The sequence below is a fragment of the Cheilinus undulatus genome, linkage group 24, assembly GCF_018320785.1.
Source record: "Cheilinus undulatus linkage group 24, ASM1832078v1, whole genome shotgun sequence".
Classification (NCBI taxonomy): domain Eukaryota; kingdom Metazoa; phylum Chordata; class Actinopteri; order Labriformes; family Labridae; genus Cheilinus; species Cheilinus undulatus.
Genome location: NC_054888.1, coordinates 9382095 through 9403496, shown reverse-complemented (window position 1 = coordinate 9403496; position 21402 = coordinate 9382095). Strand labels below are relative to the sequence as shown.

General features: G+C 37.9%; 2 protein-coding genes across 2 annotated transcripts in view; both read left to right on the top strand.

The window, feature by feature from the left end:
- Nucleotides 1-688: 688 nt before the first annotated feature.
- On the top strand, nt 689-16028 carry LOC121506465 (protein NLRC3-like). The gene is made up of 12 exons (XM_041782284.1): nt 689-871; nt 5468-5547; nt 6321-6449; nt 6716-6859; nt 6944-7069; nt 7524-7602; nt 7729-7945; nt 10350-12129; nt 12651-12824; nt 13395-13568; nt 13657-13703; nt 13873-16028. The coding sequence occupies exons 2-12, from the start codon at nt 5501-5503 to the stop codon at nt 14412-14414; spliced, it is 3459 nt and encodes a 1152-aa protein (XP_041638218.1). The 5' UTR covers nt 689-871; nt 5468-5500; the 3' UTR covers nt 14415-16028.
- A 1840-nt stretch (nt 16029-17868) lies between these two features.
- The window catches only part of LOC121505993 (potassium voltage-gated channel subfamily H member 8-like), a 45289-nt gene continuing 41755 nt past the window's right edge, over nt 17869-21402 (top strand). The window contains exon 1 of the mRNA XM_041781455.1: nt 17869-18215. Coding sequence (XP_041637389.1) covers nt 18140-18215 — 76 coding nt within the window. The 5' untranslated portion in view covers nt 17869-18139. The remainder of the gene's footprint in view (nt 18216-21402) is intronic.

Genomic DNA, 21402 nt, shown 5'->3' with positions numbered 1-21402 from the left:
ATAAAACATTCCATCCTTGCCTCTGAAAATGATGCCAACCTTTAAACTCTTTAAACATTCCATCCTTGCTTTTGATGGATATGTCATCCTTTAAAGTCTATAAAACATTCCATCCTTGCCTCTGAAAATTATGCCAACCTTTAAACTCTTTGGACATTCCATCCTTGCTTTTGATGGATATGTCATCCTTCAAAGTCTATTGAATATTCCATCCTTGCCTTTGAAAATTAAGCCAGCCTTTAACCTCTTTAAAAATTCCATCCTTGCCATTTGAAGATGATGTCATCCTTTAAATCAATAAGAAGACCATCATCAGGTTTGGTTTCTCGTAAATTTACAATTCTAAAACTTTTTTTCCCTCCAAAATAACCAGATCTTCTGTTTTTTTTGGCAGAAAGCCTTTGCATTTCTTAGAGTGGCCCTTTTCACACCCTTAAGTTTGTCTTCAATCTTTGATGATTAAAGATTTTTAAAAAATGTCCCCAAAAATATATCTGTGTTACCTTTAAATGAAGACAATGCTGGTTTCAATGTTCTTGTTTGTTATGTGTAACTGCAACCACAGGAGGGCAGCATCACTATAGTCGGGTCTAGTGTTTTTGAGTTTTGTTATGGGCGTGGTCTCCTTGGTGGCTAACCACATATGGCAGTTCCTGGAAAAAAAAATTTCTTCACGTGATTGTGCCAGTCTCTCCGGTTGACTTCCTTGTTTTTTGTTTTTTTTACGCCTCATCACATTGGCATGTGTTCCTTCGTGCTCCGCTGAGACAGTCGTGGCTTTATTTTGAACTCTAACAAAATATCTCCATTGAGGTCAAACCATCAGTGAGATGAAAATCCTCGTCCGGTAGGGAAACTCGCTCATGTCAAGGTAAGTTTGAACCGCCAACCGCTGAGGGAAATGGGAAGAAAACCAGACCGCGACGTACCGAGGAGAGAGAGAGAGAGACAAAGAGGGAGGGAGGGAGAGAGGGGAGGGGGGGTGTCAGCCACCGAAATATGCGTGATCCTCGAACATTTAACCAGGTGTTTAAGATCAAATCTAATGGTTTTCATAGTTATTCTCGATGATGTTGCAACGATCTGTCTGTTATGGTAAATCCTGCGGGCTATTTTTATCTGTGACTCATGTGTTCACACAGGAACTGTCTCTGCTGTCATGGAGAGCTGCAGCAACAGCGAACTTTCGCTTCCCTCAGTGTAAACTCTGCTTAAACTGCACCAAAAAATATTTTAAGTAACACTTCACCCTTCCAGAAAAGTCAATATAATGATATAAAAACTCAAATATATATCAAACTTATGGGATAAAATGTAAATATTATGAGGTTAAAAGTCAGTTAGGAGAGAAAAAGTCAATTTTATGAGTTAAAATTTCAAAATAATAAGTGGTCAAAATTACCAGAAAAGAATGTCAGCTATGAGATAAAATCAATATTTTGTGATAAAAATCAATAATTTGAAAGAGTCAGTATTATGAGATACAGTCTAGACTCTAGATTATGAGACAGAACGTCAAAATAACAAAATAGAAAGTCAAAATTATGAAATAAACTTTTTTTCAGTGAAAAGGGTTAAAATTATGAGATTAATCTCAAAATAATGAGATAAATGTCCATTTTTTAAGATAAAAAACAATGATATGATAGAATTGAAAAAAAGGAAAAAGTCTACATTTTAATATATAAACAAAAAGTCATTTGTGAGATAAACATTTAGAATTATGAGATAAAATCTATTCATTTACAGATTAACAGTAATTCAGAAGAGAAAAAGGATCAATATAATGAAACAGAAGTCAATATTGTGAGATAAATTTTAAAAATTATGTCTGCAATATGAGATTAACAATCAGTTGTGAGGTAAAAGTCAAAAGTATGAGAAAAAAAAATCCAAATTATGAGATTAATAGTCAAAATTATGAGTTAAATTTCAAATTTGTAAGATAAAAAGTCAAAATATTAAGATAGAATTTCAAGATGATCAGATTAATGGTCAGTTATGAGATAAACAGTCAATATTGTGAGATAAAATTTCAAAATTATGAGATTAATAGTCAAATTTATGAATTAAAAGTCAATATTGTGACTTTAATTTCAAAAGTGTAAGATAAAAAGTCAAAATTTGGAAGTAGAATTTCAAAATTATGAGTTAAACTGGCAATATTATGAGATAAAAGTCAATATTGTAAATTGAATTTCAAAGATGTAAGATAAAAGGTCAAAATTATGAGAAAAATTCAAAATTATGAGATAAAAGGTCAATTATGAGATAAAATTTAGAGATCAAATTTCAAAATTATAAGATAAAAACTTAATATTTAGAGATTAAATATCAAAATTAGGAAATAAAAGTTGAAATTATGACAAAAAAATCATTATAAGTTAAGTCAGAACTATCAGATAAAAATTAAAATTATGGAAATGATGTTTTCATCATCATGAAGATCTAATTTTGACTTGTGTCATAATCATGACTTTTTATCTCATACTTTCAACTTAACTTTTTTCAGTACTTTCCTGCTGGTGACTTTCATGTTCTTAAGTGGCAGAAATCAGCTTCTGTACACCTTCTGGCTTTGTTGTGCAGTTGTTTTTAATTTTCTAAGAGTAATTTCACAATAATGATTAGTCTAGACCAGGGCAGGGCTTCCTAGACTGCCATGCCAAGTACCCCCATGAAGCATTAGCCTCTGGTTGGGTCCTCCTCTATTTATGGTCTTAAATCAATCCTACGCTATTGTACCGCAGTGATTATGTTATATAATATGGTGTCATATTGTATCATATCAAAAATGACAAGAATGTCTGTAATTGTGTAAAAGCAGCTGTAAGGTGTTGGAAAAACACCTTGAAAGTGCTTGATTTTGACAATAGAAATATGTATGAACTCTGAACACTGCACAGGGTGGGTCACAAAGATGGAACAGAAACGCTGGAGTAGTTATGACCCTTATTGGTTTCCTGGAGAAGATTTTCCACCCGCATTTTTTTTTTAATCTGATAAAGCTTGTTGAACCGGTTGGTGGTGTTCAAAGTAACAGCACAGAGATTTTTTAAACATACTGCTGATATCAGATATCAGGTTTGTTCAAGATGATTTCTAATAATCAGCCAGAAAAATACATAGTTGATCTATAAACCCAGTTAAAAATTAAAGATTACCATTAATGACTGAGCAGTAAGCTTCTGCAACTTATTGGCCATAGTAAAATCAAAGATAACAGAGGAAGTGGTAAAGACATAAACAGTTTAGATATGTGGTTAAATATTGATAGGAACTAACATAAAAGTTTTTTCTGATTAAACAAACATTGATGTAGATTTTCCTTTAATGATGATGATGCCTTAATTTCTAACCTTAGACATGAGTGTTGGTCTACAGACAGCTGATTTTAATCCTCCCACCTCTGACACATATTTTTAGTCTTCATCAAGGTTCATTAAATATGCATATCTGGTCAGTCACAGTGGATGAGAGAAATGGCTTTTAAAGAGCAGGGCAGATGAAAACAACCATCATTTAAACAGCTGTAGCCAGACTCGCCCCTAGACTTTGACGTGGATGCACAGAAAAAAAACAAGGCTTCTGTTGTTAAGGTGCCAATATACATGTCAGAGAAGTAAGAGAAACAAAATATTGTTAGTTTGACATAATTAAAAGTGTCATGTCTGCTAGTAAATCACTGCTGTTATTTTAGATCTCACTTCAATGTTAAAAATAACAAGATCAAAATACATTTTGTGAATACACAGCCATTGTTGAAGAGGAACAATGAGGGGGGAAAAAGAAGTATCGCCATTACTGTGCTGGTTAAAACAGTGTGCTAAATGGAGGTAAATTACTGAGAAAAAACTCATTCTTAATGCAAACTGGAAGGCACCCAAACCCTGTACTGTTGAACGAGGTCTGGCTACAGACTGCAGATCTTGGACAGCCCCTCTCCCACACTGCAGTTGAGATGCTGCATCTGTCAAAACAGAAATACATGCTCAAACTTTATACTTGCAGTTAGGTTAGGGTTAAGGTAAAGGTTAGGATAACAAAAGTAAGAAGTTAAAAAACTGACCTGCAAAACCTAATAAAACATTTAATAAAACCCCTTTAACAGTCTACTCACAGGAAAAAAGCATGAAAACATTCTGACGTCGCGAACGTGGCTTCTGTAACTCTGTTAGCTGCTTAAGCTATGTAGGTAACATAGCTACTAAGGAAACGTAGCTAAAGCAAAGCTGATATTAGCTACATTAGCTACATAGTTTGAGCAGCTAAACTAGCTATGTAGCTAAAGTTTGTAGCTTAAGCATGTAGCATAGCTACATAGTTAATGTAGTTAAAGCTAAACCTCATGAATCTCATGGATATCTAAACTAATCGGGCTAATGCCATCTACGTAAGCTACGTAAGCTATTTGTCTTGCACAGCTAACAGAGCTATAAAGCTAACACATCTAAAGCTAAGCCTGACTCATTGATAGCTACGCTTACAAAACTAACATTAGCTATATATGCTTTGCTACGTTATCTGTGTACCGAATGTAACTATGTTAGCTACATAAGCTACATAGATGATGTAGGTATGCAGCTAAACCTCTTGAAGCTCATTAATATCCATGCTAAAAAGCTGACAGTAGCTACGTAAGCGATATAGTTTATGTAGCTATATTGGTTGTTGCTATGTTTGCTAAAGCTCTTACCTCTAAAGCGTACTTACCTACATTTTCTTGCTTAGTAATGTGAACGATGCAGCCAGGGGAGCCAAAGAGCTACGTAAGCTATGTAGCTACATTATCTACATAGCTTATGTAGCTACATTAGTTTTTGCAACATTTGCTAAAGCTCACATTGTTTAAGAATAGTTAGCTTCATGTGCTTGTGTAGTAATCTTAACTGTGTAGCTAGTGTAGCTTTGTTAGCTAAGGCTTAAGCGAGCCACTTTTCACACATCTACTTCTAAAAGAGGTCTGTGCATGATTTACCCCTGGGCAGTCCTCCGATCATTTTTTTTTTTCTGTTTTATTTATGAAATGTTGCTTAGTCTTTAATGTTTGTAGGTTTGGTTATTCATGAGTGTAACTGCTAGACTTTGCTCATGAATAAATAGATATACTAATTAACAGATATATTAATTTTAATGAGATGGAAGCCAAGCAACAGTCTTTAAAATCACAACTAATATTAATAGTAAAAAATAAATAAATTATGTATGTTCAAGTTTGTCTAATAATACTCTCTGGAGCTAATTTTGTTCCACTGGCATTTAGCTAAATGAGATGGAAAATAATATTTATTTTCTTCTTTTTAAACAAATATCCCTCAGCAGATTATGTGTCACTTGAGCTGCTTCACACAGGGATTTTTTAACCACCAGAGACAGTCCCACACAGTCCCAAATGAGGAGGACTGGAAGCAGTGTGCGGATAAAACGTTTAAATCAAGGTAACCCAACTATTTTGTTTCTCTGACAGGGATATTGATCAGTGCGTCCTTGAGGATCCACCATGAGTACACCACATGTTATTAAGAGACAACTCTCCTTTCCAAACATGTAAGTTAACATGATATTTCTTCATGTTCCTGCTTCTTGGTCAAAGCCGTCTTAGTTTCATGTCTTCAACACAGCGTGAGGTAAATTTAGTATATCATGGGCCAATTTTGCCAAACACAATCTTTCACACATTCTCCTCAAACCAGCATCACCATCATGTTCTAAATAATCTGATACCAACAAAAAAACATAAACTTAAAAGTCATTAACTTCAGTTTTTACAATAATAAGCAATACAACAAGAGTGAGTGCTGCCAGATGGGGCCCCCTTAGGGAGGTTTCCAACTGTCATTGCAAAATTTGAATCACTGCTGTTGTTTCAATTTTGGTTAAGTTTTTCCAACATCAGGGGGGCTCCTACTGGTCTGGGGTCCCAAGCAGGTGCCTGCCTTGCCTTTTGGCAAGTAGGACATCTGGGCAGGGCTACCATCTGGGTTAAGATCACTGATCATTAAGCAGGAGGTGACTACATATGGACTTCCAAAATGGTCACATCTGACACTATAAGCCAAAATGATGATGGGTGAAACTCCTTACCATTAAAAATATTTATCCATTGTATTAATACCATCAAGAGGATGACATCCCCCTCTGGTAAGGCAAGGGTTTAAGGTGGGTTTTAAGGTGAGCACTTGTCAGTCAAAATACAGAAAATTTGCCCTTTAGCCCAAATATGGTCCCTCTGGCTTCCAAAAACAAGATGACCATTGGCTTTATGCAATTCCTGCAGCGTTTGTGTTTTAATAATTAATATTTTATTTCTGTTCGATTAGGATGTGCCAACAATCAGACTACCCTGATCTTGGTTTTGGGCCTGAACCCAGCTGTGTGTCCTTCAGGAGTAACATGTCCATGGCTGATCCAATCATGTTTCAGAAGTCACCCTGCAGTCCAGAGAACAGGTGAGCTTTTAATAGCATTGATGTTACATGCCATCATTGAATGAGTTCGATCTGATGCTTTTTATTGGCAAGCTTTTCACACCCTCATATATAATGAGTTATCTCATAACTCAACTGTTGAAAATTTGCCAAGGGACCTTTCAGATAATTATCACTGTAAAATTTGTCAGTCCTTTTCTTGTTTATGGCTTATTTTTGTCTTGCATTTCTGTCCCTGATTGAGAAAACAAAAATGTATGCCTTTTTTTGTCCTCTCTGTCCTAAAGAATCCAACAGAAACCAGACACGACTAAACCTGAATGTGAACCCGGGTATGATCTTGAATCAGAGCCTGACTGTTTGTGCTTCAGGGACGACGAGTCAAAGGCTGAACCTCTCATGTTTAATGGCATAGTCTCATCCCCGGAACAGTAAGTTTAATTTGTTTGGGCAGGATGTTTGCAGCGACAGATAAAGACAGAAGCTGACTAGTGGTCTGCCTTTCTGTTCAATAGTCTTAACGGGAGACTGGACTCTGCTAAATCTGAACCCAGCTGTTGGTCCTTGAAGAGTGACCAGTCAAAGCAACATTTCCATGACTTTAAACGACAAGGTTTAACCCACGGAAACACAAGTAAAATGTAAGGAACGCTTGAAAACTTCTATTTTCAGTTCTCACATTTGGGTCTGTCCAACAAAGTCCAGGGCCAAGGAAGTGTAAAGTGCCTGAGCATGGTGCAGCACACTCAGAATAGTCAAATAAATGGGACATTTGCGGGTCAAACATGCTTGGGCATTGATGGATTCTCTTGTTTGCATGCAAACATAACCCCTGGAAACCTTTGCTCTCATCCAGAGCTTCCAGGCATCTGCTGCCCAAGCTTTGCTAGCATGTGGCTGCCAAACTTTAGCCTTATCTGCTGCAGCTTCTCCTTAAAACTGTGATGGGATGTCACCTCAAACAGCTCACACTGCTTTCTCAGTGTGTTGAATGACATGACAAAAACAAAATGATAGTAATCCTGATCAGGCTATGCACTTAAATTATGTGCATTTCAAGTAGCTTCCGGTGATTCTTGACTGATTCCTCCACAGAGTCGACCTGCAGAGCTCAGATGATTCTATTGGCCCGTCTGTGCAGGAGCATGAAACACACCTAGACTCCATATTTAAGGTTTGCACACACTAGGTCTTATTTTACTTTACTGCTCTCCATTGACCCATGTTTATCTGCCTTCACAGTGTGGATCAAATGTTTGCTCCCTTCAATGAAATTGTGTTCACATAAATTCTATTCCAGATACTGGAGGAGACCATGCTCATCTTTGTGAAGAGTGAGCTGAAGAAATTCCAGAGAGTTCTGACCTCAAATTACCCAGAATTCTCAGAGGAAGAAGAGGTGATGGATGGCGAAGATAAAGAGCAGAAGAGCAATATTAGGGAGACGTTTTTGAGGATGACGGTGGAATTTCTGAGAAGAATGAAGCAGGATGAGTTGGCCAACCATCTGCAGAGCAGTAAGACCATTTTTATTTGGCCTAATGCTTGATTACCTATTTTTATTACTCAATCTGCACATTTTTAAGAGCAATGCCCAGTCTGTTTTGGGGTTCCCTTACTGGGTACTGGCTTCCCAAATAGACCTGTAATTGTTACGTATGGCATGGTACCATAAGATACCCTCTTAGGCCATTCGTTTGTTTCCATTAGTAAAGAGGATTATAATCTAAACTTTAAGATTTTTCCCAAGCCAGAGCTAGAAGCTCCCTTGCTCTGCCTCCTCGGCTAAGTCTTTGACGATGCTATGCTTGAAACCTTTGAGGGAGCCACTAGATCTTCCAGGATGACCTCCACTGATGAATGCTGGTTCTGGATACTCCTTTCTCTCAAAGTGTTCTAGCTAGGGCTGGGCAATTAATCGAAGTGTAGATGAAATCGCAGTGTGATCTACTGCAAATTTTCAAATCGCAGAAGGTGCAGTATTTCTTTGACCTGAAATGTGTTTTGAAATACCAGTTTAATACATTTTTTTAAGCAGATATTCAAGTGTCAATATTTTCTAGAATAATTGACAAAAGTTCCTACTTTCCTTATTTTTGTATATTTTTGTCACCTTCAAAATAAGAAATCCATAAAATCATCACTCCCTTCATTACAGTTCATATCAAATTTGCAATATAGGACAAAATAATTGCAATAAGACATTTTTGTTAGGTTGTTTTGAATTTTGGGGGGATTTTTGCTTCAAAATTTTTAGATATTTTTGCGGAATTTTTTTTGACATTTTTAGGAATTTGATTTTTATTTTCGGGGGGGGGGGGCTTGCTTTGAAAATGTAAAGTATCTTCTTAAAAATTTGATACATTTATCCATCAAATTTTGGGAATTTGATTTTTTTTTATAGAAATTTTAACATTTGGAAATTTTGGGAAATTTGATTAAAATTTCTGGGAGAATTAGCTTTGAAACCTGTAGGTAATTTCATGAAAATTTGAGAAATTTATTAGTAAACTTTTAAAAAGTTGATTTGATTTCTTTTGGGGGGGGGGGGGTGCTTTTGGTTTTTAAAATATTTTTTATTGAAATTTTAGGAATTTATTTGAATTTTGGGGGGAATTTGATTTTAATTTTTGGGGCAGGTTTTTAATTTTTAGTTATTTTTGAACATGAATTTGTAAATTTTGGGAGATTTGATATAAATTTCTGGGGGAAATAGCTTTCTGTGTTATAATATAGAATGGTTTATGAGATGAGGACCCTGAAGAATAATCACATGTTAATTTGCAATCGCAATGTTGGGTGAAGAAATCGCAATTTGATTATTTTCCTAAATCGTTCAGCCCTTGTTCTAGCCCTTGTGGATCCAGCACATTGTAGCATTACAGTATTTGCACACTGATGCAAAGTTACCGTCCAATGTTCATACTGGTGAATTCTTTGTGTTTGCTGGTGAAAAGTAGAAAAGACCTGTCTCCAAAGTCCTTTTATTAAAGACAGGTGGTTTGAAAGTGCAACTCTGTTTCCACCTCCTGTTGGCTTCAGTGGGTGCACTCTTTCCCCTTTAGGGATCTAGCTTTGTCTGTGGCGTCCCCTCTCATTGGTGAGATTGTCTTCACTAAGTCTGTACATGGTCAAACATTTCCAAATATCCCAGTTGGCAGAGATTTTCCACTCCAAGACTTAAACATTACAATGACGGTGTTAGAACAATTCAATATTGATTCATTGCATTATGGTCCTCAGGATTTCAGACAAGCATTTGTAAGAAGACTTCACTGGTAGTAGAAATGTTTTATATTTTTGTTGAGTCTTAACATAAATGCTGTTGATGATTACTGATGATGTATCAGGACCTTGAAGGGTCGTCTCACAGGGAAAGATTTCACAACTACATCTTGTAACTCTGTTTTAAAGGCCAAGGGGGTACTCACAAAAGGGTGGGTCCAAGTGGTAGGAGCAAGGGTTGAACTGGGATTGAGCCTCAGGTTATATGCTTTAAAATTTTGTGTTGTGATCCAAGTTTCCCACCTAGGAACTGCCCTAAACTAATAAAGACTGGAGAATTAACCCTCCATCTTCAGGCAGGGTGGGGCAAAGCAACAACAGTATTCCTAACCTCTTTATATATTTTGATACCATATTAAAGGGAAGATTGGTTAAGATATTTAGTTCTTATGCGTGTGATAAATTGAAAGTTCTCCAACCTAGGGATGGACAACATCACATTTTTGCTGATATCTGATATACTCATACCTCCAAAGTCATTTTATACCAATATGTACACAATTTATCGTAATAGCAAAGCACAAAAATTTCCCTTTGCACCAATATCAAGCTAATAATATCATGCAACCCTTCTCCAACTCTTCAGTACAGAACTTGCCAGCACACATAATGATTTGATCTTACTTGTATTTGCAGAGTCTCCTGCCATGTGCCAACTCAATGTAAAATCAAACCTGAAGAAGAAGTTCCAGTATGTGTTTGAGGGGATTTCTAAAGCAGGAAACCCAACCCTTCTAAATCAGATCTACACTGAGATCTACATCACGGAGGGAGGGACTGGAGAGGTCAATGATGAACATGAGGTCAGACAGATTGAAACAACATCCAAGAAAGCAGTGAAACTGGAAACCAAAATTAGGTGTGAAGACATCTTTAAAGCCTCACCTGAAAAGATTAGTCCAATCAGGACAGTGATGACGAAGGGCGTGGCTGGCATTGGGAAAACAGTCCTGACACAGAAGTTCACTCTGGACTGGGCTGAAGACAAAGCCAACAAAGACATCCAATTCACATTTCCGTTCACTTTCAGGGAGCTGAATGTGCTGAAAGAGAAGAAGTTCAGCTTGGTGGAGCTCATTCATTACTTTTTCACTGAAACAAAAGAAGCAGGAATCTGCAGGTTTGAAGACTTCCAGGTGGTGTTCATCTTTGACGGTCTGGATGAGTGCCGACTTCCTCTGGACTTCAACAACAACGAGGTCCTGGCTGATGTTACTAGGTCTGCTTCAGTTGATGTGCTGCTGACAAACCTCATCAAGGGGAAACTGCTTCCATTTGCCCGTCTCTGGATAACCACACGGCCTGCAGCAGCCAGTCAGATCCCTCCTGAATGTGTGGACATGCTGACAGAAGTCAGAGGGTTTAATGATCCACAGAAGGAGGAGTACTTCCAGAGGAGATTCAAAGATGAGAAACAGGCCAACAAAATCATCTCCCATGTCAAGACATCCCGAAGCCTCCACATCATGTGCCACATCCCAGTCTTCTGCTGGATCACTGCTACAGTTCTGGAGGATGTGCTGAGGACCAGAGAGGGGAAAGAGCTGCCCAAGACCCTGACTGAGATGTACATCTACTTCCTGGTGGTCCAGACCAAACGGGGAAACATCAAGTTTGATGGAGGAGATGGGACAGATCTGCACTGGAATCCACAGAGCAGGGAGATAATTGAGTCACTGGGAAAGCTGGCTTTTGAGCAGCTTCAGAAAGGAAACATTACCTTCTACGAGTCAGACTTGACTGAGTGTGGCATTGATATCAAAGCAGCGTCTTGGTACTCAGGAGTGTTCACACAGATCTTTAGAGAGGAGAGAGGATTGTACCAAGACATGGTGTTCTGCTTCATCCATCTGAGTGTTCAGGAGTTTCTGGCTGCTCTTCATGTCCATCTGACCTTCACCAACTCTGGAGTCAATCTGATGACAGACGACCAGTCAACCTCCTATGAATGTACAGTAGCAAAATTTTACCAGACCGCTGTGGAAAAGGCATTTAAGAGTCCAACTGGACACCTGGACTTGTTCCTTCGCTTCCTCCTGGGTCTTTCACTGCAGACCAACCAAGTTCTTCTGCGAGGTCTGCTAACCCAAACAGAGAGTAGTTCAGAGACTGATCAGGACAAAGTCCGGTACATCAAGAAGAAGATTGAAGAGAACCCCAGTCCAGAAAAAAGCATCAATCTCTTTCACTGTCTGAATGAGCTAAAGGACCATTCTTTAGTGGAGGAGATCCAGCAGTACCTAAGATCTGGCAGCCTCGCCACTGACCAACTTTCCTCTGCTCAATGGTCGGCTCTGGTCTTCATCCTGCTGTCGTCAGAGAAAGATCTGGATGTGTTTGATCTGAAGAAATACTGTGCTTCAGAGGAGGCTCTTCTGAAGCTGCTGCCAGTGGTCAAAGCATCCAAGAAAGTCCTGTAAGTGTGCATGACTTTGTAATTGGTTTCAGCCATTGGTGTCTAACCTAGGGTCTGGGCTTCCTCCTCGGGTGCAAGAAAGCACTTGGGGGAAGTCAAAATAACATTTGCATATATAAACTAAAGTGATAGGATAGTTCAAACAGAGGCCATTTGTTAAGAAAAAGAAGTTGTTGGGATTTTATCAATAAAAACACTTGTACCTGTGAAATAGACTGCCTTTGCATATTTGGTGTATGTAAAACTCAGACTAGAAAGTAGTGTCGCTAGCTGAGTCCAGGTTGTTGATACCCCAGAAAACCGCAAATTATGACCCACCCTACTCTTCCGTTGATTGGCTTACTCCAATTTTCTCACCCAACCAAAAATGAAGGCCATGCCTTTGCCATCCTAGGAATAATGAATGATTTACATCAGGAGGACAGAGAAGTGGAGCGACTGGTGGACCTTGCAGATGAAAAGGTTGGGAACTAGTGTCTCTTTTTGATTCTAATGTACATAATTTTCTCATTCCTCTCTAGGCTAAGTGGCTGTAACCTCTCAGAGAGAAGCTGCGATGCTCTGTCTTCCATTCTCAGCACCCAGTCCACAAGTCTGAGAGAGTTGGACCTAAGTAATAATGACCTGCAGGATTCAGGAGTCAAGCTGCTTGCAACTGGCTTGGAGAGCCCACACTGTACACTGGAAACACTCAGGTTAGAGTTCTTTATATACTACCTACATTGTTAGAATTTGTGTGTATATCTTTGGGATGATGGTCAGAAGTTAAACCATGACTTCAACAGCATTTAGGTTTGACTTACAATTTCATTATAGATAGTGAAGCAACTTCTTCTTTGCCATAAAGAGGAGATTGTGTAATCTTTGTCCTCAGGAGGTCATAACAGCATGGTCTTGGGCTACACATTATCGTCAAGACTTTGTATGACACAGTCGTAGTCCTTTGCCGAGGCTTCAGACCACAAACAGAACTTACATAGGGATCTTGAACATTTTTAATTCCAAAAGTTCAAGCAATATGCTGATGATATGCTGTTGTAATTCAGTAAGGGCTGATGGTAATAAAACAACCTGCTCCCCTCCAAGGGCCACAATCATAGCCCTTCTCGAAGTCTGCAAAACCGCTATTAGATTGGCTGAGCAAACTCCTGTGCCCTATCCTATGGATGGATGGATGGATTAATTGATTCACTGATGGACTGATGGGTGACTTGGATGGAGTGAGTATCTGAAGAGCCATTTTGTAATGTTTTATGTCTTTCCAGGCTCTCAGGCTGTCTGATCACCAAGGATGGCTGCTCATCTCTCGCCACAGCTCTGAAAACCAACCCCTCCCACCTCAGAGAGCTGGATCTAAGCTACAACCATCCAAGAGACTCAGGAATGGCACAGCTTTCTGCTGGACTAGAGGATCCCCAATGGAGTCTGGATACTCTTATGTATGTAGACACAGCATCTGAAACTTTGTGCACACATTATAAAACTCCTGTCTTTTTTACTATAACCTCTCTCTTCGTCCCATTTTAGATTTGACCCAAGTGGAGCCGAGTGGCTGAGACCAGGCCTGAGAAAGTGTATGTGTTTCTTGGTTGGATTTGCAAAAACAAAATCTTTAATGACAACCAGTACTCAATTGCACATTGAGATTTCAGATTATGCCTGACCTAAACCAAACATCAGTCTTAAAATCATCTGTTGTGTTGCCAGCCAGTAATATGAAACTCTCTGTGTTCTCTCCTTCAGACTTCCAGGAACTCACACTGGATCCAAACACAGCCCACAAATTCCTCAAACTCTCTGTAAACAACAGAAAGGTGACCGATCTGAGGAAGGAGCACCCGTATCCTGATCACCCAGAGAGGTTTGACTACTGGCCGCAGGTGCTGAGTGACAGAGGTCTAACCAGCCGCTGTTACTGGGAGGTCGAGTGGGTCGGGAAAGTTTACATCGCAGTGAGTTACAGAGGAATTGGAAGAAATGGAGACAGCGATGGCTCTAAGTTTGGTGGGAACGATCGGTCCTGGAGTCTTACCTGCACAGACGGAGGATACAATGCCTGGCACGATAACAGTGGGACACTCATCCCACTCCCGTCCTCGTCCTCTGTCTCTCACAGAGTGGGAGTTTACTTGGACTATCCTGCTGGGTTGCTGTCGTTCTACAGGGTCTCTGCTGACACGCTGACCCACCTCCACACCTTCAACACCACGTTCACCGAACCACTTTATGCTGGCTTTGGTTACGGGGTCAAGTTAAACGCCTCGGCATATCTTTGCCCGATTTAGACTGCCTCTAGGGTAACGTACTTGGGCCAAGTTGGATGGGATCTATTCACAATTGGGTCTTCATTTCAGTCATGATCTAAACTGTTCTGTTGACTTTTAATACTGACAACTTTGTTCTTTTAGACTTTTTTTAAAGGTCTATTTTTGGGCTTATTGCCTTTACTTTAAAAGGAAAGTGGATAATTTTGGAAATCCTTTTATTGTAAAAATGGAGTATCCATGAACTTATTAAATTATTATTAAATAGCAGTATTTTTTTCCCTTAAAATCAAAAGTAATGCAGATATAAATCTGCAAATTCAAGCTATAATTTATCTTTACCTCTATTTATTTTAATGATGCCACTACTTTGTGATGAAAATACTAACATTCTTTATTATTGTGTAAATACATATGTATGCTGTAATGGTAGGGAAGTGTTATTGCTAAGGCCACATTTACACAAAGACGATCCACCAATTTACGTTGCAAAAAACCTCCACAGAATGGACAACATTTTGATAATTACCGCCATGCTCACATATCCACAAAATAGACTAAAAATGTTGTAGTATCCATGTAAGGCCAATTGGTGGCACTGTAATTAAACACATGGATGTTTACATCCTCTTATTTTTGGAGAGGTGAGATGTAAATATCCAAAAATAGCAAACACACCCTGGTTGTGAGGACGAACAATGAGGTGGGGTGCATGCAAGAGGCAATGATGGGATGTTTTACAGGCTTTAAAGGATGACTTTAAGGAATGACATCTACTTTGAAGGCAAAGATGGAATGTTGTTATGGGCTTTAAATTAGGGAATGAACTTAGAGAAAATGTGGACAAACACAACTTAGGAGTCCTTTTTTGTAGCCCATTTACACATGGATACTGACTAAAACTGTAATGAGCACGTGCAAAAGACTCAGTTTTAAGATGAACTGGTTATTGAAAGTTTAAAAGACAAAAAAGGTGGTACACTTGTCAAAAGTATGGTTTGGTTATTTTGCTTCTAAAAGCATTTTTGGTTGAACTCGTGTAAACGTGGCCTTATTTTTAAATGTTGAGTTAAATATTAAGTGCCCCCTAGGGGTGAGACTGAGCAACAGCAACACTACAACTAATTGTTCATATTGGTACAATAACTTAGCTGTATGCATGTTACTTTAGATAAAAGTTAAATTGTTGCTAATGTTAGCTGCAAGTGTGTTACATACACTTCATCTTATTCATTGCTGCCTTCTAATGGAACTTGTGAAGTCATGTCTGGGGACATTCAACATAGGGGGTACAGCTGTCTGGGAGCATTGCTGCTAGGCAACAGCAATTGTGATGCCACAAGATTGCTTGTCCTCATAACATTTCCCTTTTTTCAGTGGATCAAGAGACAGTGAAGGATCTGGATGAACACTCGCCATGGCTCCTTTTGTTTCCATATATGGCCATCCATTTCTGAAAAAAAAATCACTGTACTCTCATGAGTTTGAAGGTTTAAGAATAATTCAACTTATGCTGCTACCCTGAAGAAGCAGAGTTCATATGGTCTAATCATGATTTGAAGGCAGCAGTAATTTAAATGTAAAATAAGTGTAACTGCGTGTGACGCATGTTTGTATATTTTAAATGCCAGAAGTGTTAATAAAGTTATTTAAAATGATAATTCATGCAGTTGCCATTTCTTAATGTTGGCATAAATTCCACTGAACCCATGGATTTATTTGTGTGTGAGTAGATAAATCTGCCTGCATGGTTGACAGATATTTTTTGGTGATTGGTAGTCTCTTTTTCATTTCCAATCAGATAGTTTAGTCTTGTTTAAAGTGAAAAATGTGGTTCACAACCATGATGTCATCCTTCTCTTATCTTTCAATGTCTTATATATCTCACTGGTCTTATCTTGTCTATTCTTATTTATCTTGTCTTGTATTATGCCACTGGTCTCGACTTATCTTGCTTATCTTATTCATTTTGTCTTGTTTTATCCCACTTGTTTTTTCTTGTTCACAGGTTAGTATATAATATGCAATAATATGTATATAAAAATAGCAGGATATAATGATTGAGAATATGTTTTATTAGAACATTCTCACCAACTTTGCCTCCTTATCAATGATGTTGCTGCACTTAAGGTTTATGTCCAGTAGAGGGCGCTGTTGCTTCATTTTTGGTGCTGATGTTTTGCTCTTCACCATGAATGAAATTGATGAAGCCCCACATACGATTGAACAAAAACGAAGCTTTGACTTCATTTTGAATCTTTTAAGGTTTTTTTTTTTCATGTCTATGTCTTTTTTTATTCTTCTTCTTCTTCGACAAATCATCAATGATGTCATCGCCTCCAGGTGTTTCACTGACCTGCACATTTCCGCCTCTTGCTGCGGTGACTTTGGGAAAAATGTGCACACAGAAAAAAAAAAAAATTAATTCTATAATTTCTCAACAAGAGAGCTGATTCAATGTGTCCAATCTGATGTTTGATTTGTTCTTGGAAACACTGTACCTGATCAGCCATGACACAAAAACACACATACACAAAAACTACTTTACATTTATCAACACAGTATACTACGGAGGCCCATTGCTGCCAATAAAAAAAGTTATAGATTTTAATTAACTACAATAAGAAGTTGATATGGTATAAAATGTCAAAAGTAAGAGAGTAAAAGTTAAAAATAAATCAAAAGTCATAATTATGAGATAAAAGTGGAAATTATAACCCAAAAAGTCATGATTATACAATTAAAAGTGATAGTAGATTAAACAGTCATAACTATAAGATTCAAAAGTCAACATTTAGTAGTTATAATTTGCTGTGAAATTTTTTTTCCACAATTATAAATTTTTATTTCATAAATTTTGAGTGATTAAAACATCACGTTGACATTTATTTTATAATCTTGACTTTTAATTTTTTCTGTTATTGCCTTTATTTCACAATTATGGATTTGCACTGCACATGGACTTTTAATCTCATAATCATGCCTTTTGATATTTTAAAATCAGGATTTAAAAGAAAAAATATGAATCTTATTTCATATTCAGGACTTTTCTGTCATAATTTTACCTTATGTTTAATAATTCAATACCAGGCGATTTTTTTCTCTTTTTTTTCTTTTCTTTTTTTTTTTTTTTTTTTTTTTGACACTTTGATGACTTTCGTTTTATAATTTGAGCCTTTCTGCCCATAAAGATAACTCTTTTTGTGTGTAATTTTGACCTTTTCTTTTATTCTCATGTGATCTCTAGATTGGACTTCTCATCCCTTGTGATTGACTTGGTCTTTTTAAAAATCATTTTCTTTGTTTCCTTGTTTTCTTTCTCCTCTTTCTTTTCGTCTGTTTCTTTTTTCTCGTATTGGCAGAGACGGGCTTCCATACAGGAGAGAGTTAGTAAAGGAGAGGAGTAAAAAGAGAGAGAGCACATTGCAGCACACTCCGTGCGTAAATGTGACCAAACCTCCGCGCTCCTCTCTCTCCTCCTCTTCTGAACCTGGATCTCCTGCTGTCTCTGCTGGACCCTGGTCCATCCTGGAGTCCCAAGAGTCTCCTCCTCCTCCTCTCGGTCCTGCTGTCTCCGTTAGATCCTGATCCTGGAGTCCCGGGTGTCTCGGCTCGGCGCCCTCCTGCAGGGTTTGGGGGGGTCGTCGGGGAGCTCGTCTCGGTTCTTGCCGGGCTTTGTGACTACTTCGGGGGACTCTCATGGCGGCTCAGAGCGGAGGGAGAGACGGGGGTCCACGCGGTCCCGGATGCCGGTGATGCGAGGTCTGATCGCTCCGCAGAACACCTTCCTGGACACCATCGCCACGCGCTTCGATGGAACCCGTGAGTGAATACCTCTAATTATTAATCATCAATGAAATTTGTCATCTTAAAGTTACTAAATAATTTTCACAAGCAGAAACTTGAGAGACATTGATGAATGAATGAATGAATGAATGAGAGCTAGTTTTGTTTGACTCCTAGGGATGGCCAATACCGATCATCCTGTTATCTTGCTAGCGTCACACAATTTTGATATTTTCGATTCTGGTCAAACACAAAAAATCAATCCAAACTTCTGACAAAAAAAAAAAAAAAAGTTAGCAATATTTCAAGACAAAAAAATCCAAACAACTTTATGCATGCTTTTCAAATTCCCAAAAATGTTGCCAACTTTTCGACAAGGAAAAAAAAATGCATGCAGCTTCCTTTTTTGCTGTCAAAATTGCCCAAATACACCAGCAACATTTAAGAAGTGAGGACAAGCAGGTAACCTATAGCACATTGCTAAAGATTGGCAACTTTTTGGTGTGTAAGAAACTCAAAAAACCTCCAGGCTAGTGTCTAAATTGCACAAACAGGTTAGCGACTTTTTGGCGTCTAGGAAACTCAAGAAACGTCCTGTTAAAAAGATCACATCGAAGTGAAGTGAATACATTCTGAATTGCCAATATTGGTTGCCATCCTTTCAACACATAAAATGAATTTAAAATTGCGCAAATACCCCGGCAACATTTTCCTTTGGGAAAAATTCAAGCAACTTCCTGCATACTGTCTTAAATGCTCACATACCTTTGCAACAATTTTTGAACAGAAGAAATGCAAGAAATCCTGTACACACTATCTAAATTGCACAAAGAAGTTGCCAGTGTTAGTGAGCAGAACAAATGTGAACAAACAACTTTGTCAAACTTGGCCAACTATGTTGCCAACTTTTAAATGGAGGGAAAACAGTTCCCAAATATGTTGGAAATATTTGGGAACAAAAGAAATACAAAAAAAACCTTGTCAAATTTGACCACATCTGTTGGCAACTTTTATGTAGGGGGAAAACAACCTCTTGAATGTTGCCTTAAATTCTCAAATATGTTTGCAATATTTTGGATGGAAGAAACGCAAACAACCTCATGCACACTGTAAACTGTCCAAAATGCCTATTTTCTTTGCCAACTTTTCAATACATAAATTATTTCAAAAATTGCACCATTACCTTGGCAACATTTCCAGTGAGGAAAAATCAAGCAACTTCATGCATGCTGTCAAAATTCCCAAAAATGTTGCCAACTTTTCATCAAGGAAAAATGCATGCAGCCTCCTTCATGCTGTCGAAATTGCACAAATACATGGGCAACATTTAAGAGGCAAGCAACCTATTGCTCTCAGAATGTTGCACAAACAGGTTAGCAATTTTTCTAAATGTATAAAAGTCAAGACACATCCTGCCTACTGTCAAAAAGAAAACATCCAAGTGACCTTAACATTCTAAATTGTCTCTATATTTTGCTAACTTTTCAACACATAAATCATTTAAAAGATTGCACAAATACCTTGGCAACATTTCCATTAAGAGCATTCAAGCAACTTTCTACCTGCTGTCTTAGTGCACAGATATGTTGGCAATTGTTTGGAACAAAGAGAAAGAAAAATAACTTTATAAATTTTGCAAAGACATTGCCAATGTCAGGGAACAGAAAAAAATGTGAGCTTACTCTTGCATTGCAAGCAATTCCTGCATGCTGTCAGAATTACCCCAAAATGTTGCCAGCTTCTAAATTGCGCAAATACACCAGTAACATTTAAGTATTGGGGGAAAGCAAGCAACCTTTTGCACACTGCTATGTTGTGAAAACAGTTAAGCAACTTTTTGGAGGCTGACAAACGTACTGTCAAAATTGCACAAACATGTTGGCAATATTTCAGTACAGAAAACATCCATGTGACCAAAATAATGTGCAAATTGCCTATATATGTTGCCAACTTTTCTGCACATAAAATAGTGTAAGACACCTCTTAAATGTTGCCTAAATTGCACATATACCTTGGCAACATTTACATAAGGAAAAACCACTTGCATGTTGTCTGAAGTGCAGAAATATGTTGGCAGTGTTTCAGAATTAAAGAAATGCAATCAACTTTATACACATGTGAATTGCACAAAGAAGTTGCCAATGTTAGGAGCAGAAATAATGTGAGCAATCCTTTGCATTCTGTCTTAACTGTACAAATTATTTGGCTACACACTGAAACTGAACAATGCAAGAAGCTCCTGCATGTTGTCAAAATTGCACAAATATGTTGCCAATTTTCCAATCACTCAGTCTTTATTTGTATCACACTAATTCATTACCAAAGTTATCTCAGGATACTTTAATAAGAGGGCAGGACTAGACTGTACTGAAAACCTCAAAGCAACTTTGATACGCTGTCAAAGTTTCCCAAGGTGTTGCCAATTTTTTAAGTTGGGGGAAAAAACAAGCAACCTCTTGCAGACTGCATATTTTGCACCAATATTTTGGCCACTTTTTTGAGCAGAAGAAACTTCCTGTATACAGTACAAAATCCTACAAATATCTTGTCTATTTTTCAGCACAGAAAACATCTGATTAACCTCCTGAAACTCACAAAATTGCGCAAATATATTGCTGACTTTTTAGTACATAAAAATGTAAGCAACTTCCCATGTACTGTCTTAATTAGACAAACAACTTGTCAACATTTCAGATGGGAAAAATGCATGAAACATCCGAGTTGTGCAGAGAGCTTCCAAGCAACTCCCTGATTGCTGTAAAAGTTGCCTAAATATGTTACCATCTTCTCAGTGCAGAAAAAAATCAAGCAACTTCCTGCTTAAGTGCACAAATACATCTGCAATGATTAAAGATTAAAGAAGTGCAAGCAGCGTCATGCTTACAATCTAGATTGCACAAAGATGTTGCCAATATTTAGATGGAAAAAAATTTGATCAAGTGAGTGAAATTGTATCAACTTCACAGATAAGTTGGCAACATTTTGGTGCACAAGAAACTCTTTTGAACCATATTGTTTATAATTCCAAATCTCGGCAACCCTTCCTTTTTGTCTTTGTGTGAACCTCCAGTAGCATGATGAGGAGTTGCATGTTTTCTTCTGGTTGCCGAAGGTCAGAAATGTTGCAATTTGTACTCAAATGTTGAAGCACCCTGCAGGCAGTTTTAAGAAGCAGACTTTGTGGATCAGATCTATAATTTACAGTAAAAATAGAAACATGTCA